The sequence below is a fragment of the Sinocyclocheilus anshuiensis genome, unplaced genomic scaffold, assembly GCF_001515605.1.
Source record: "Sinocyclocheilus anshuiensis isolate Anshui unplaced genomic scaffold, SAMN03320099.WGS_v1.1 scaffold730, whole genome shotgun sequence".
Taxonomy (NCBI): Eukaryota; Metazoa; Chordata; class Actinopteri; order Cypriniformes; family Cyprinidae; genus Sinocyclocheilus; species Sinocyclocheilus anshuiensis.
The window spans coordinates 216,642-234,057 of record NW_015544160.1 but is presented as its reverse complement, the minus strand read 5'-3'; the positions used below and the strand labels follow the sequence as shown (position 1 = coordinate 234,057).

General features: G+C 36.7%; 1 protein-coding gene across 4 annotated transcripts in view; it reads right to left on the bottom strand.

Annotated features, from left to right (window-relative positions):
- LOC107695586 (melanophilin-like) overlaps nucleotides 1-17,227 on the bottom strand; it is a 27,165-nt gene extending 9,938 nt beyond the window's left edge. For 2 of the 4 annotated variants that reach the window (XM_016495586.1, XM_016495589.1), the window contains exons 1-3: nucleotides 16,996-17,226; nucleotides 11,846-12,003; nucleotides 1,036-1,257 (exon numbers count right to left, since the gene is read on the bottom strand). In XM_016495586.1, coding sequence (XP_016351072.1) covers nucleotides 1,036-1,257; nucleotides 11,846-12,003; nucleotides 16,996-17,022 — 407 coding nt within the window. In that variant the 5' untranslated portion in view covers nucleotides 17,023-17,226. Of the gene's footprint in view, nucleotides 1-1,035; nucleotides 1,258-11,845; nucleotides 12,004-14,202; nucleotides 14,368-16,995 lie in introns of those variants that run through there. The other 2 variants (XM_016495588.1, XM_016495587.1) reach the window with 2 other exon arrangements.
- Nucleotides 17,228-17,416: the final 189 nt, after the last annotated feature.

Sequence of the window (17,416 nt, the reverse complement as noted above, 5' to 3'; positions counted from 1 at the left end):
GTCATTTCTCCGATCACAAATGCAGACATGGTTTTATGTTTACACGGCGCGATGCAACACAACGCGTAAAAAGACAGTATAAGTCATTGTAATCCGTAATTATATCCCCACTGGATGCAACAAATGCCTCGTTTATAATGTGTTTTAATGTTTCTGTCTCGTCGCTCCGGCCGGACAGGGCATCACAGTATGGTCAGGGGTGTAACATTTCCGTCACACGCTTGAGGTATTCGGCCAATCACAACGCACTGGATAGCTGGCCAATCAGAACACACCTCGCTTTTCAGACCGATGAGCTTTGTAAAAATCGACGCGTTTCAGAAAGACGGGAAAATAATTTGTTTTTTGAACCTTAAACCGCATAAACACGCAGGTCTGGAATCCATGGCAGCTTTCATTGGCCAAGGCCCGCCCATGAGGCCGTTTGACTGACATGTCAAACAACCAATCACAGTTCGTTTCGTTCATTGTCACGTTTCGGGGCGTGGAATTGTCGCCACAATAACAGACCGGTGTGTAAAACTCTCGGACGTATTTTAAAGATTCTATGCCGCGAACTTTAAATTTTTCACATACTTTTGAAAATCCAGCGTTTAGTTGAACCTGATAAGCGCTCGTCGTCAAAGTTGTAAACACGACGGCTTTCTTCTTTCGTGAGGGGGTTTGGCGTCATGGCATCTTTGTTTCCAGGCGGAACGTTAAAGAACGCGACACACACGTCTCCCGGAAATCCTGTATAATTCAACCAATCCGATGACGACTTCGAAACTGCTGAAGTGTTTCCACTTTTTTGTGCCGTATGCATCAGACGTTTAGCCAACGTTCCGTGTGCGTGACGTCTGAGGCTGAGACTATTCTTAGCCTACATTGTCCCACTGAATTGAATTTGACAATTTACAACAATAATTGTTTTCCGCATTATTTACACGGAAATTCGTTCTGCTTATTGTGTTTTATTTCATTTCTCTTTATGTTGTTCCTTTGACATGTGTCATGTGAGCATATAAATCACACTCGTGTCTGTCAGGTGCTCACCTGGCCATGTGGCATGGATTACAAACCCAGCCATGGTCCTTCTTATTAAAACGGCTGCAGGACTTGCAGACAAATAGCTTGCAATCCAGACACTGGCGCTTCCTGTTGACAAGGAATTTGAAGGGCTGCAGACAGCGGATACAGAGGGAATCACTGAGTTTAGGCTGATATTCCAGTAGCTCTCTCTTGGTGTCCTCTTTCATTATTTTGGTCTTGAGTTCCCTGCGTGAATAATAAAAATCAGTCTTGAATGCTGATTGTTTTTATTTCTGGTGTGTAAAACTCAGTTGTGACCTTGTTCCAACCGTAACCACTTAGAAATAATGAAAAAAAAAGAAATATCATTGCCAACACTGCTAGTATATGGATGCCTGGTTTTAGAAACATATCGCGGTAGAGAATTTGGCACCGTCGCCGCGGTCAGTCAGCGATAGCGCTGCACAGGACTGAGATTTTCTGTTTCAATGGGCATTAAATACATGAATATTCACGAGTTTCCCAGACTTGTGCATGGAACTGAGAATTTTTAGTTCACGCTCCTTGAATCTCAGCAGATTTGATGGAATATTTCAAAAAAGGTAAATATATTTTCAGCGTTGCGCAAACTTAAGCATAAACTACAGTTGATTAATCATTTCATAACAGTTTATAATGTTTTTATTAGTTTGCAGTGCACATTTTTGTTCACACAAACTCTTGTGCAGCCGTCACTGACTGAACGATTGCATTCTTTGTGTAATGTTGGGATAAAGTACAAACCTCAGCTGTATACAATGTTTTCAGTTCGATGTGCTCTTCATTTGTAGTTTACAAATGAAGATTATCACAAGGTTTAAGGTTCCACTTGCACAGTGAAACCAACCAAAAATCCCAGAACATCTGGATGATTACAGCAACACTGATTTACAATAGTAGCATAGATATGTGCACCAACTATTTCAATTATTTATTGCTATGCTCTTCTGTTACTTTTTAAGTTTTAAAACTCATCCTCTGGCAATGAATGAAATAACATCCACCACCATTGGTCTAATAAACATTTTGCAACCTACACTGATGTTGTTCTGTCATCTCTTCTTTGACCCTGTGTTGCACTGTACCTGGATGACAATGATGATCATTGATACAAATGCGTGATCTATTTTCATGCACAATAAACACTCATTCAACATAATTTATAAGTCATAAGGTTTCATATACATATATATTCTTAATTTGGCTTTAATTAGAGTCACTTAAAGTGGAATAAAGATTGGATCAAGGTCTTGATTAGCTTTTGCTAACTAGATGTTAGTATAACGCTGGTGTGGATGTTTGATATTATGTGAGACAGTGACATTTTGTTTTTAAAAATATGAATTCAATAGCGATCTACACTCAAAATCCAAAATCCAGGCATGGAGGATGCGATTAATAAAGTTTTCCTGAATTTTGAGTATGATCCACTGTTGAATTCTTGTTACAAACTAAAGATTTATGCACCAAAACAAAAAAACATAGGAGACGAGAGTGATGTAAACATCCTTATTGAATCTACTGTATAAACATATGACACATAATAAAGCTATTATAAGATCATATGTAAGATATGTAGCCTAATAATAATAATAATAATAATAATAATAATAATAATAATACATTTCTAAACTTGATTCTGGCATTTGATTCATGACATTACCAATCAAACGTTTGGAATTGCTATAATTCTTTTTAAAGAAATGTATACTTTTCTTCAACAAGGATGCATTAAAATAATAATAAACATGACAGTAAAGACATTTATAATGTTACAAAAGATTTCTATTTCAAATAAATGCTGTTCTTCTGAATTTTCTACTCATCAAGGAATCCTGCACTGTATAATGGTTTCCACACTTCATTAAGCAGTACAACCATTTCTAACTGTGATAATTATCAAATCAACATATTAGAATTATCTCTGAAGGATCTTGTCACACTGAAGACTGGAGAAGTCAAGATCTGACATCACAGGGAAAAAATAGAAAACAGTCATTTTAAATTGCAAAAACATTTCACAATATTACTGTTTTTGACTATATTTTTAATCAGATAAATGCAGTTGGTGAACAAAGAACCTTACTAATACAAAACCTTTAAACAGTAATCAATAATCATATTATCAAAACAAGAACAAGCACACTTATGAACATTTGTAAAATAAAATTATTTTGTTAACATCAAATTAGTTGCTTATTCCATTCCATAACATGCTGTAAAGTATAGGCTATTTGTTTTCTCATTTACAGTGTACCAAAATGTACACTGTAAAAAAAAAATTTACGGTAAAAAACCGGCAGCTGTGGTTGCTAGAATTTTACCGTAAAAATCTTTTTACAAATTTTTTTCAGTTTTAACTTAAATTTACAGTTAAGTACCGTAATTTCTTTAACTGATATAATGTTAATATACTAACCCACTGAAGTACTGAAATCTGTTTTGTACCTTTGTAATATACTGCACCAAAAGCAGGTGGTGATGAGAAAATCACATGATGAACCAAAGCCTATCACAAGCAGCTTTTAAATAATAACATATATAGAAGGTGCACAGTGTCATTCACACAAACACTAAACACCATCATGGTAACACACATGAAACTGAAATAATGCAATAAACATTAATTGAACAACATTACATGTAACATACAACATATAATGTACACAACTGATAAGAAAAAACTAAGAAGAAACATATTTCAACAAAAAAAAACATTACATTTGAAATGTAACGCAGGGAATTCTGGGAATGTTAATTTAAAGGAATCCTGCACTGTATAATGGTTTCCACACTTCATTAAGCAGTACAACCATTTCTAACTGTGATAATTATCAAATCAACATATTAGAATTATCTCTGAAGGATCTTGTCACACTGAAGACTGGAGAAGTCAAGATCTGACATCACAGGGAAAAAATAGAAAACAGTCATTTTAAATTGCAAAAACATTTCACAATATTACTGTTTTTGACTATATTTTTAATCAGATAAATGCAGTTGGTGAACAAAGAACCTTACTAATACAAAACCTTTAAACAGTAATCAATAATCATATTATCAAAACAAGAACAAGCACACTTATGAACATTTGTAAAATAAAATTATTTTGTTAACATCAAATTAGTTGCTTATTCCATTCCATAACATGCTGTAAAGTATAGGCTATTTGTTTTCTCATTTACAGTGTACCAAAATGTACACTGTAAAAAAAAAATTTACGGTAAAAAACCGGCAGCTGTGGTTGCTAGAATTTTACCGTAAAAATCTTTTTACAAATTTTTTTCAGTTTTAACTTAAATTTACAGTTAAGTACCGTAATTTCTTTAACTGATATAATGTTAATATACTAACCCACTGAAGTACTGAAATCTGTTTTGTACCTTTGTAATATACTGCACCAAAAGCAGGTGGTGATGAGAAAATCACATGATGAACCAAAGCCTATCACAAGCAGCTTTTAAATAATAACATATATAGAAGGTGCACAGTGTCATTCACACAAACACTAAACACCATCATGGTAACACACATGAAACTGAAATAATGCAATAAACATTAATTGAACAACATTACATGTAACATACAACATATAATGTACACAACTGATAAGAAAAAACTAAGAAGAAACATATTTCAACAAAAAAAAACATTACATTTGAAATGTAACGCAGGGAATTCTGGGAATGTTAATTTACGGTTATTCACTGTAAATTATACAATCTTTTTCACTTCCAAAAACGGTATACTACTGTAAAATTACATGTAATGTCCAATACAGTTTTTCACCGTATATAGTAGGGGAACTTACCGTTAACCATTTAACAGGTTTTTATTGTAACATTTTACAGTCTTTTACCGTTAAATTCACGGTCATTTTTTACAGTGTAGGCTACTTTTTACACTTGTCCAAACTATTTTGTTTAACCCAAAATTTTACGTATGTAGGCCTATTAAAGGAACAATTTCATGCTTGTGTGTGGTTTAGATTCCTGTTCATTTTGTAAATATGCTAAACAGTTTAAGAACAATCACAGATGAAAAATTATTAGTCCACAGATACAAGTTTATTTCAGTTGGTGCACTCAAATGATAACAACTAATAAGCTACAGCACAACGAACTGAAATCATAGTTTGCTGTGCTTTATCCCAACATTACACAAAGAATGCCTGCAATCATTCAGTCAGTGACGGCTGCACAAAACCTGCAAATAAAAACATTATAAAGTGTTACAAAATTATGAACAAATGTAGTTTAGGCTTAAGTTTGTGCAACACTGAAAATATATTTACCTTTTCTGAAGTATTCCGTTAAATCTGCTGAGATTTAAGGAGTGTGAACTAAAATTCTCAGTTCCACATGCAAGTCCGGGAAACTCATGAATATTCATGTATGCTCCGCCCATTGAAACCGAAAATCTTAAAAACCGAAAATATCGTAACACCTGATCTCCTCCCCAGCTACTCGACATTTTTTTTAATGAAAAATTATTGGAATTAAATAACATTTATATCCAGTTTAAAAACAATGTTTTCACTCTGAAACAGGCGTTTTTGATTTTGTTTATAGGTTGTTTGCACATGACGTCACTGATGACGCACGAAATGCAGCTGGAGGGCCCCTAAACCTACCAATCTCCACCCCCTAGATGTGGATCCAACCACTCCCCCTGGATCTGGTGTTCTGCAGTGAGGGGTTACTGTGCCATTGAGGCGGTGGATATAGGCTAAGCAACTAAAGCCTGACTCACACTACAGGATTGAAAGACTAGCCGAATCACTATGTTCAGAAGTCACGAAGTTCAGAAGACTCCCCTTCAGAAGTCTGAGATCCGCTAGTGAGCGACGCCTCGTGGTACCATCACAGAGAGGCTCAAAATCACTTTCCAGCTCACACTACAGGATTGAAAGACTAGCCGAATCACTGTGTTGCTCACGCTACGCAACAAGATTTGTTCTAATCTGTCGTTGTCTTGTCATAGCTGCGCGCATACTACACAACACAACGCTAACGAGGTGCACACACTACAAAACATTCAGTGAAGACGCGTTCCCGACCATCAGCAAAAATACGTTTTCTCACATAAATTCTCGTGAGAAATTACAGCGATTATAGGCCATATCTTCAAGCATGGAAGATCAACTGGCCCGTCAATTGGTCTGTGCAGTTATTTTATCTGAAAGAAAGAAGAACCCATGAAAAAAGAGAATATGGAAGAAACAATGGCTTGGAAGACGTGTACAACAAGGATTGTCAGTACTGCAGAAAGAGTTGGACGTAATTAAACAGTACAATGAAACGTGGTATTATATACACAATCTATGCATTTGTTACATTTATTTCTAGTTGATTTGATTAATTTGTGGCTTTTCGTTTCTGTTCATAAAGATGCATGATAAGAGTGTTTATACCATCTGCACTGTGATTGGCTGGATTAGTTCCACCTTGTCATTGTGTCGCTCACATTACGAGATCACGTGGCGATAATATCAAACAGGTTTGAAAATATCGTAGCGTCTGTGATAGCTCGAGACAGGTTCGGATCACGAGATTTGGTCACGATCCGGGGGGTTTGTCACAGACTATGTAAATCTGTCCACGACAGCAAAATCCAGCCAAAAATCCTGTAGTGTGAGCTTAACCCTGATTGTAAACAAGCTATTTCGAAAGTGAATCCCGTATTTATATGAGGGATGTGGAATATATGTCACTCCTGAAACTTTGCTGCATGTAAGTTAAAGGGTATGTGGCTGTTGGCCCTGTTAGCAGCACGTAAAACTTTTAAATTCTGAATCGATTATAGCCTAGAAAGCGAGCAAATAGCGCTTTCATATAACGTTAATCACTAAAAAGCTGTCACTCACTTCAATTTATCGCAATCTCACAATTCCGTGATATGAAGCTCTCAGAACTGCAAATAAACTCTTATTTACATCGTGTCTATGTGTGGCATTTAGCATTCAGTGAATTCTGACTGTGTCACCCTGTATCTATTTATATATTTCTTTATTAATATCTTAATATATTATTATATCTTATGTTAACCATTTGCACACACGAGCATTATCCGGCTCCGCTCCTACCGACCGCAGACACAGGTTTACAAGACACTTTTTCCTGTGTTTTTCAGTCAATTTCTTGACTTTTCCCCGCTTATGAGCAACACATTTTCGTACACGATAAAAGCTCCTTGTGGTTTCTCGGTTTGGCCGATTTGAGCATCCATAAACAACGCAAAACACAGGCATTTTGAGTTTCTGCTAGTGATTTCTATGGAGAAAAATCACTTCCTGCCCTCCAGCTGCATTTCGTGCGTCATCAGAATCACGTGATTGCAAACAACCTATTGCAGCGCCTCTAATCTAATTAAACTTCAACTTTAAGGTCGTAGGCCACTGGTGGTCAATGCAAATAAGAATTTAGCGGCACTGTTTGATGGTGTCACACGACACAGGTACAAGCCATGGGTACACGCTACCTGAGGACGCCAAAACGGTATGGCTTTGGGATTTAGGAAATGGGATTTACTGGGAACGGTCGATTGATTGGTCTATCGATCATCTGTACATACGCTCAATATATGAATCTTCTTAGACGGAGAGTCAGCAGCAGAGAGAGAGAGCGAGAGAGAGAGAGAGAGACATCCTTACTAAAATAGTTAGTCTTGGCGCATATAGCCTATGACTTTTAAATAAATAGAAAGTCATATCTTATTTTCTTGTTAAATGTTCAATCCAGTTGTCTAAAATATTAACTAACAAATATTAAAATTTAAATAAATTTAAATTAAGGTTAGGATTGCAATGTGGGGTTTGATCTGATCAGTTGTTAAAAAAAGTATAATCTGGATTAGAATGATGTGGGTTTGGAAATCCCATGTTTTGCTATCCAGGATCAGGTAAAGTATTTTACAATTGTGCTATTTTTTTTTTTCAAAGGAACTTTGAATTGGATTGGATTACCCAAATTCACATACAATTATTTCCACATTACCGAAATCCAGACTACCAGTGCTCTAAAAGGGACTAATACATCACAATGTGGACAACAACAGTATAAAGAAAAACAGGCAACAAATAGCCATACAATATGGGATACAAATGTTAGAAACTATTTTTAACATTGTAGTCTAATTAATATACACTGATAAATTACATTTAAATTTAATGTATTATTCTTGTTTGATATTGACAGCTGTTTGGGGTATACACAAAAGTGTAAATGAGATGCAAATGTTGTATTATTTGACCAATTTTAACGTTTTATTACATGTTGTTTCTGAAATCAACCCTGTATACACCATTCTGTTAGGACCAGGATAATCCTGAATATTTATTTATTTATTTATTTTATTTATTTATTTTTTGGATCAAAGGTATCCTAATCTTACAAAGTTAGAACAACACGTAATGAATGTTTAATCCAGATCAAAACAAATGACTGGATTACTTGATGTAATCCAATTTCCGTTCTTTCCGTTTTTGACTTGGATCATCAGCATAAGTCAGCATAATAGAGAGGGGAAATGACTCCACATTCTCTTCCATGGTCTTCCTTTCTAGTCTTTCCTCAAAAACCTCCATTCTTAATGTGCCAATTTCTTAAGATTTATGGCCCAAGTGATGGCCTTCTAGCACAATGACCCCTCTGTCACAGCTGTGTAGCATTTAAAATGGGATATATATAATTTCTGCTAAATCTGCTCTTCTCGAGGGGGAAAAAAACTGCTAAGAGCTTTCCTCCACATGTTGAATGATTGTGTGTCTGCGTCTCTTTCAACTTTTATTTGGCAAAGGTTAAAAGCACTTCAGCATAAGTCCAAGTGTGAGTCAAACATCTCACATTACAGCATAATCAATTCAGAAAGGACATATGAAAGAAGATTAGGGGAAAAAAACTCTTTTACAATTTTTAAATGTTATGTGTTTTTGTATCTTTTTAAAATAATATCTTCTCCCTTATTTCACCCTTGTACGTAACAGTGCGCTTGGTTTTGAAAATGTGAATTTGATCTAATTAAGCCATAGTGCTTGAACATGTACCAAGAACAGTAGCTGACTACATAGTATTCATAATTCAGAATTATTATGAAATTTCAAATTGTTTCAGACAATTCATTTGGCTGACTTGCAGATCACCTGCTCGCAATAGCACTTGTTTGTTTTCCTCTTAAACTTTCAATGAAATTGTCTCCAATGCGAATGTAACCACATTACCACATCATATTTCCAAGGAAAGAACTTCTTTGTTTTTATCATCATCACAAATCTTCACCACATTACAACAAAGTCTCCACAGGACTATTTTGAACTAGCCTCATTCCAACTGTGAGAGAATTGAGAGAAAAATGTCAGTCATGTGATGTTATTCAGTATTCTGAGACAAATCCTATTACCTCCTTTAAAATGACTGGAATTTAGACATACATGGGCTCAGCCTGTTGATAAAGTGTCTGAAGAGCCAAAAGCTTAACAACTCTGGTGGGACAAATGAAGAAATATCTGGTGAAAAAGGAAATAAATATGTAAGGGACATTAAATTAGGGTTCATATGGTGACACTCTTTTACTCATGACAAAATATGTTTGTCCACCCCTTTCTTTTTATGAGTTTTCTATTTTGTTTTCTGTTTGCTTTGAACTGTATCTGAAAACCTAACCAAAAAAAAGTAGACAACAAACAGCTTAAAGTAGAAACATCACAACAAATGAAAGTCAGCACAGGAATGGACATCAGCCCTCTTACAGGAATTGATTTTTACATGCGCTTTTCTTCAGCACTGCATACAAAGCTAGTACTTGTCAGTGCTAAGACATGCAAGTGGTGTGAACATGTACCACATGTCTGTAAGCTTGACTGTGGGCTGTATCCATGACCTTATTACTTAATGGATTAAAGAAAGCGGATGGTTATGGTCCAGACAGTAGGCACAAAATATATGATTATATAACCACAATGTACTGCATTCACAAGACATTTTCTTTGCTTGCCGAGTCATTAAGCCGTTCCTTCAAAGAGATGAAAAAAAAATTAAATGAATTAACTGAATTTTAGTGAAAGTTTGGTACTTTTCCCATTATAACATGAGAGTCCAAAGCCAAGCAGTTGTATCTTCCAGAATACATGAATGCCCTTCTCTGCTGTTGACAAACATAATTATACTTCCTTAAGATAAGCATTACACCTATTGACATGTTTTTGGTGGTTTGAACGTTCTTTCAAAAAAGTATCTTAAAGGGGTCATATGATGCGATTTCAATTTTTCCTTTCTCTTTGGAGTGTTACAAGCTCTTGGTGCATAAAGAAGATCTGTAAAGTTGCAAAGACTAAAGTCTCAAATCCAAAGAAATTTTCTTTATAAAAGTTAAGAGTCAACCATGCCTACCTAAAACGGCTCGTTCTAACATGCCCCACATGTCTACGTCACTATGTGGGATGATTTGCATAACACCGCACAAATGTTCACGCAAAGAAAGAAGGCATAACATTGATTCTCGCTATAGTATTGTTGTTGCTGCCGCCGCCATGTCATGAAGGCGCTTTTGTGTTTCCTTGTGAAAGCAAAACTACTTTGTTTGGTCTTCCAAAAGAGGACGATATCGCTTCGTCATGCCTAGAGCTGATCCGTGCTGGTCGCTGAGGAAATACATCAACTTTGCGCTGTGGATCGCCGGATCGGCTTTCACCGTGGACGAAGCGGAGTCCAGCCGGATGTGATTGTCACATGTGATTGCCGCAAGCCCGCCGGATGCTCCTTCGTCGAAATCCGCCGGCCGCGCCATTCTCAAGCCCACTCATTTTATGGAGGACCGTTTCCCGATCCTGGGAGAGTAGACTACAATGCCGGCTGTTCTGACTCACAGACTGTAAGTGTTTTCATATTTGAAGGATTTGACACTGACTATTCAAACGCAAGTTTTGAGCAGTGTAGAGTAGCGCTTGTTGTTTGTCATTTCTCCGATCACAAATGCAGACATGGTTTTATGTTTACACGGCGCGATGCAACGCAACGCGTAAAAAGACAGTATAAATCATTATAATCCGTAATTATGTCCCCACTGGATGCAACAAATGCCTCGTTTATAATGGGTTTTAATGTATTTGTCTCATCGCTGCGGCCGGACAGGGCATCACGGTATGGTAAGGGGCGTAACATTTCGGTCGCACGCTTGAGGTATTCGGCCAATCACAACGCACTGGATAGCTGGCCAATCAGAGCACACCTCGCTTTTCAGACAGATGAGCTTTGAAAAATCGACGCGTTTCAGAAAGGCGGGGCATAGAGGAGGAACACTAATGTACAGTATGTGGAAAATAATGTGTTTTTTGAACCTTAAACTGCATAAACACATTTCATTACACCAAATACACAAAATAATGTTCTTTTTAACAACATCATATGACCCCTTTAAAGTAACCTAATTAAAGAAATTATTTTCATGAAAAGTTATCCACTGAAAATTATTTCAGATTTATTTCAGATGGGTTCACATTAGGCTAAGTGCCATGGAACTGTTCCTGAGATTCCAGATTCCAGCCAAATGATAAATCACAGATGAACAGACTACAGAAGACCTCTAGTAAGCAAAAACCAGCAAACCACTTAAGTTTTACCAGATCCACAAAATGAGTAAGCAATAGTTCAGATGAGGCTAATTATAGTCAGACAGAACCATCAAGGAATATCAGTGATCAGTCTTTTTCGATGAGATGTTGGAAAATAATTTTTAGATTGCCATTTAGGAACATATACTGACAGTTAATGACATGTAAATGTGATCAAGAGTGTCTCACCCTAGTCTATTCTCTTCTTTCTTTCGCAGGTGGAAATCTCTCTGGATCACCTGCCAGACATGCTTGGCTTCGTCATCTGTCAGCCTGGAGAGATCCAAATTCTTCCCATTACTGCTGTTGGGCATCATCTTAAATCTCATCCGGTAGAATGAGGAAGCCTGTGAACCAAATCACAGTGCCACTTTCTTAACAAACATGTAGCGTTGTTTTAAGAGACAGAACAATTAATCGTTCTGCCTCATTTATTGTAAGCTGGCACCCGGCTAATCTTAAGTATTTTACTCCTCACAGGTCGAACAATTTATTAAAGCACATTTTCTTGAGAATAAATAGCCACTTCAAAGGTTTAATATAAAACAACATTTGGGATTGAGCTTATCTGTAAACAAAATGGTAATGTAGCATTTTACATTCTGTCATAAGACTAGCATCCATTCATACTTAGGCTGAATCTAGTTACAGTGGGTATAGAAAAGAATCACCCCCCTTTAAAATAATCACATTTTGTTGCTTTGCAGCCTGAAATGAAGATGGACACAGTTTTTGTTTTATCCAGCTGTATTTACTCAGTGCAACTTATAACATCCAAGTGAAAGATAGAACATCGACATGTCAGAAAGAAGAAAAAAAAAACAGAATCACTGAGTTGGAAAAAGGATCACCCCTTGTGTCTGTGAATTTTGTTGAACCACCTTTTGCTTTAATTTACAGCCTTTAGTCTGTTGGGATATGTCTCTGTCTCTACTAACTTTGCACATCTAGACTTTGCAATATTCGCCCACTCTTCTTTGCAGAACTGTTCAAGTTCAGTTAAATTTGATGGTGAGCGTTTGTGGACTGCAGTCTTCAAGTCATTCCACAGACTTTCAGTGGTGTTTAAGTCTGGGCTCTGGAGGCCATCAAGGACTTTAACCTTTTTCTCCGTCAACCACTGTGTGCTCAGTTTTACTGTGTGCTTTGGGTCATTGTCATGTTGGAAGATAAAACTTCATCCCATTGACAACTTTCTGGCAGAGGGCAGCAGATTCTCCTCAAAAATTTGATGGTATTTCAAATACCCATCCATTTTTCCATCTATCCCGACGAGTGCTCCTGTACCTGCTGCAGAAAAACACCCTATAACAGCATATCACCACCTCCATGCTTTACTGGAGGAATGTTGTTATTTGGATGGTGAGCTATATTGGATTTCCACCAGTCATATCGTTTGGTGTTGAGGTCAAATAATTCAATTTTAGGCTGATGATACTGGGCAACTTTTTGAGCAATTTTGCTGGGCAACTTTTTTTTAGCAATGTTGCTTGGGCACTTTTACATTGAGAATGGATAACAAATGTCTATCTGGATACTTTAGATCGGTCGCGGGCCCTGTGTCTCATCTGGTTGCCCATTGTCGGCAACATTGCCCGAAGTTGCCCGGCAAAATTGCTCAAAAAGTTGCCCCGTGTATCATCAGCCTAATATGCAAATTGTGGGTGCCTGGTCAAAAAGTGTCAGCCACTGTCTATTTGCAGATAAAGGGATGTTTTTTTTCCAAAAAGCCATTAGAATCAGTAATTTAATTTGTCTTTTACACACTTGAATAGGCATGTAAATGTGACTAGCTGTTGATAAGCTGCTAAAATTATTTTTAAGCTCTTATTTAAGTTCCTTTGGTCAAATCCCATGACATCATTATCTGAAAGTTGTGTCTATCTTCCCTTCATAATGCTGAATTATAAAGACACAGTTATAAAATGTTTATTCAAAGATTTACTATTTCCTTCTCAACTACAAAAGGGCAACTAATCAACGGTGCGCTAACAAGTTATACTGTTTTCAAGTTTCTTCCTTTACATTTGAAATGAGTGAAATTACTTCAAAGACTTTTTATAAGGAAATTATTTAAAAAAGAGAATTTTATATGAATGAATAAGAATTTTATATGAATGCTGAAAATGAATTTTGTAGCATTGTAAAAACTAAAATTAGTATCTGTTTATTTATTGGAATTGGTTCATATCTGCCATTCCACTCAACATCTGTGCTTAATCTCTTATATCCTACCGCTGGCCCTTAAAGTCTTTATGTAATGGAAAACTGGTGGATTGTTAAGCAATAAAAAGTAATGCTGCAGCCCTCTGGCATGTTATTTCATTCATAAATAACTCAAGAAGACTAAAAAGACTAACTGATGCACAGCTATGGCAAGCTTTTCTTCAAGTAAGTGCATTTAAGGATTTAGAGAATTTTTTGCGAAATAATTGACATTATACAAATGACAAAAAAAGTAATAATTTTACACATTTTACATAGGATCTCTTCTTAGGTTTAGCCATTATATAGCCTAATAACTAGTATCTAGTAAAAATGTTTACCTGGTCTTGATTCAGCAGCCTGTGGTAGTCCAGTGGGATTTCAGCTAACCATTTTCAGGCAGAAAATCAAGCTGCTATGTTTATCACATGTCCAGTTAACTGTGGGGTTGGGAAGGGCCACTGAAATATTTAAACCCCACCTCAAATTTCTCGTTGAAACAACATCTGATTTAATCTTGTAAAACAGCTGCAGCAAAAGCTGTACAATACATTAAAGCATAATTACATCTTAATTCAGCGTAATGTCACAGTTTTCAAGACTGGCTGCCAAGTTGGTTTGAATAGCATACTTAAAGTATTTATATTTGCATCACATAAGCTTTCTCCAATAACAACATAACCACTATAGGTTATCTGCCTGCATTGCACTGATTACCACTAAGGACGTAGTGCATTTTCTTTCTTCTTTTTTTTGGAATTCCAGGTAGTGAAGTGTGTTTAGTTTATTTTGAGTTATGATTAAAACAATGATTAGGATTTCATTTAACTGATACTCCTCTCCTTTGTGTGTGTGTTTTTTAAACCTTATAGCATAACGTAGTGTTGCTTTTGCTTTGAGTCTGTCATGTAACTGGGATGTGACCAAACATCGAAGTCTATTTGTCCATGCTATTTATATTCTGCTCAATGTGTGAACAGAGAAGATTTGCAAAATTCCATATAGTTATTCAACTTAGAGACCCCTCAGTGGAGGTTAAAATTGTTTGGTTCACACATCTTGATTAATTTTCTACAGAATAAGTGTTTACACTGTTGCTGTTCAAAGCAAGTTATTGCATTTGCCTGACCAATAAGGGAAAGGCACCTACCACATGACTTTATTTCATCCGGGAAAAAAAATTCATTCTAGGCTGGTGACTCTGATTAAGTTTGTCCAAGTTAGATTCTTGTAAAATGTTTCAACCATTTGCGTTTTCTTAATACAGGGGCATCTATTCATGACTGTGGGAAAATGACAAATCCCAAGCTTGGTTTGTTCCGTTATTGTGAGAATAAAACTTAAATATAGTGGAAGTGCAGACTTTTATCTTAACAAGATTGAGTTTGATTGATAACGTAATCTGACATTTGTGGTGAATGCACTGTTAAATCATACTATTTATTTGTACCAGGTATAGTAAATGCAAATAAACATGTAAGAAAACCCAGGTACAGTACATGTTGTGCTAAGAAGCCCACATAAAATATAAAATGAACTGTCAACAGAAAGAGGTAGTTAGCAAGAATAGCCCCATCTGCCGTCAAGAAAAGAAATAACACCTTTAATTGGTTCTGAAATGTGCTGCAGTGGTCCTTATTCATGGTGGTCGCCGTGATTTTGCCAAGTAAGACATGTTCCTGGATCAACATCTTTTGTTGATCCTGGATCAACATTACTGTCCAAAAATACAGACTTAACCCAATCCCTACCCCTAAACCTAACCTTACCCATAATTTATTCCTAAAATCAGAGGGAAATGATAGCTGATTTCCTGAAAAGTTATCTCTCAATTTTGATTGGTTGATTGGAATGATGTTCACAAGGATGTTTATCCAGGAACATGTTGTACTTGGTCAAATCATGCTCACCATTCAGGGTAGATGGCATTTTCCATTTTTTATACAAAGTACAATGAGGTTTTGAGGGGTAAAATTATAGTCTGTTCAATGGGTTGTATTGTCTTATAAGTTCCTAAGGCTGCATCTACTTTTCACAGCCCATCATTTCCGAAGTTGTGTGCCCTCTGGAAATTTTTTGAAGATGTGTGACCCATTGAAGCCAATGTTTGTCTATCCCGCACATCGTTGTTTGTGTTATATTAAATATTTTAAATATGGCATTCTACTATCAATCTATTCTATCTATTCAACTACCTACTCTAAGTTCCATGGCCTCTATCCTACTTTTTTTTTTAAATCGACATTACATCACATCAGTGTTAATTTCGTCAGACGAAAAATATTCATTAACGAACATTTTTTCTGTGACTAAGACAAGACGTTGACGAGTTAAAACTAATATCTGATGATAAAAACTATGAAACTAATATCTGATGATAAAAGCTATGATGATGAATTTATCTTCGTTAACAAGACGAGACGGGACTATAATGTTATTTGAGGACTACAGGACATTCAAAACACATCCTATAGGATACTGTCTTGTCCTTCAAAATGTGTCATTGGATTGCAATCGTATAAGGGGTGTTTGCATATCTAGTCTCAGTATGGCAGCCGCAGTGGATGGATAGGCTACCAAAATGCGAACTAGGGATCTGAAACAAGGGGGTAGGGATAAGGTGACCAGATGTCCCGTTTTTTCCCGGGAGTCACAATTCGTTGTCGATTAACTTTAGGGATGCGCCGATACCGGTACTGGTATCGTTATCGAGCCCGATACTGAGCTTCTGTACTGTTAAAATGCCCCGATACCAAACACCGATACCACACATGTGTTAAGTGCCATATTCAGACAAAGAAACACTGACAACAGAACAACAGACAGCAGAATGGAGTTATTAGAGATTAAGAATGTCTACGAAGTATATGTATGCAATGAATATAATGTTAAATATTCAGTATCAACGCCTGTATAGCTGATGTGCGCGAGCTGATAAGCATAGTTGTGCTCAAACTTTCGCTATGGCATTAGAGCTGGTACACCGTTGTCGCTTGTGAAATCAAAATGACGCGCCTTGGGTGGAAGCTTACAGATTAAGGGGCAGTAATATCAATGAGAACCCTTTGCAACGTCACTAGGGGAGCAAAATCAGACATGCTAATTTTTTCAGATGCTTGCAGAAAAAGACTTACCAAAACAAAGTTACTGGGTGTCAGCATCCTACCTCCTGTAGTTTGTCTCCATGCCTCTAGAGGTCCCCTGGTTTCTCCTCTGCCTTAGTTCTTCCTCGTGTGGCCTTGTTAGCATCATCCAGGTCACCTGTGCCTTGTTTCCCCAGTGTATTTAAGTTGTGTATTTTTCTCTTGGTTCCTCACTAGGTTTTTGAGTCTTCTCCCTGTGTTTCCTGCCTGGTCTCGCTAAAGCCTCCCTAGCTACCCCAAGTAAGGTATCCTGAGTTCCTTTCTTTGGTTGTAATTGTTCTCTGGTTTTGTTTTCTCCCCTCGTGGAGTTTTTATTTTCTCATGTGGTTTTTCCTTTGTTTTTGCAGTAGTTAAGACCTCAGTCCGAGAAGAACTTTTGTTGTATTTTTCTTGCAAAGACTTTTTTTTAATA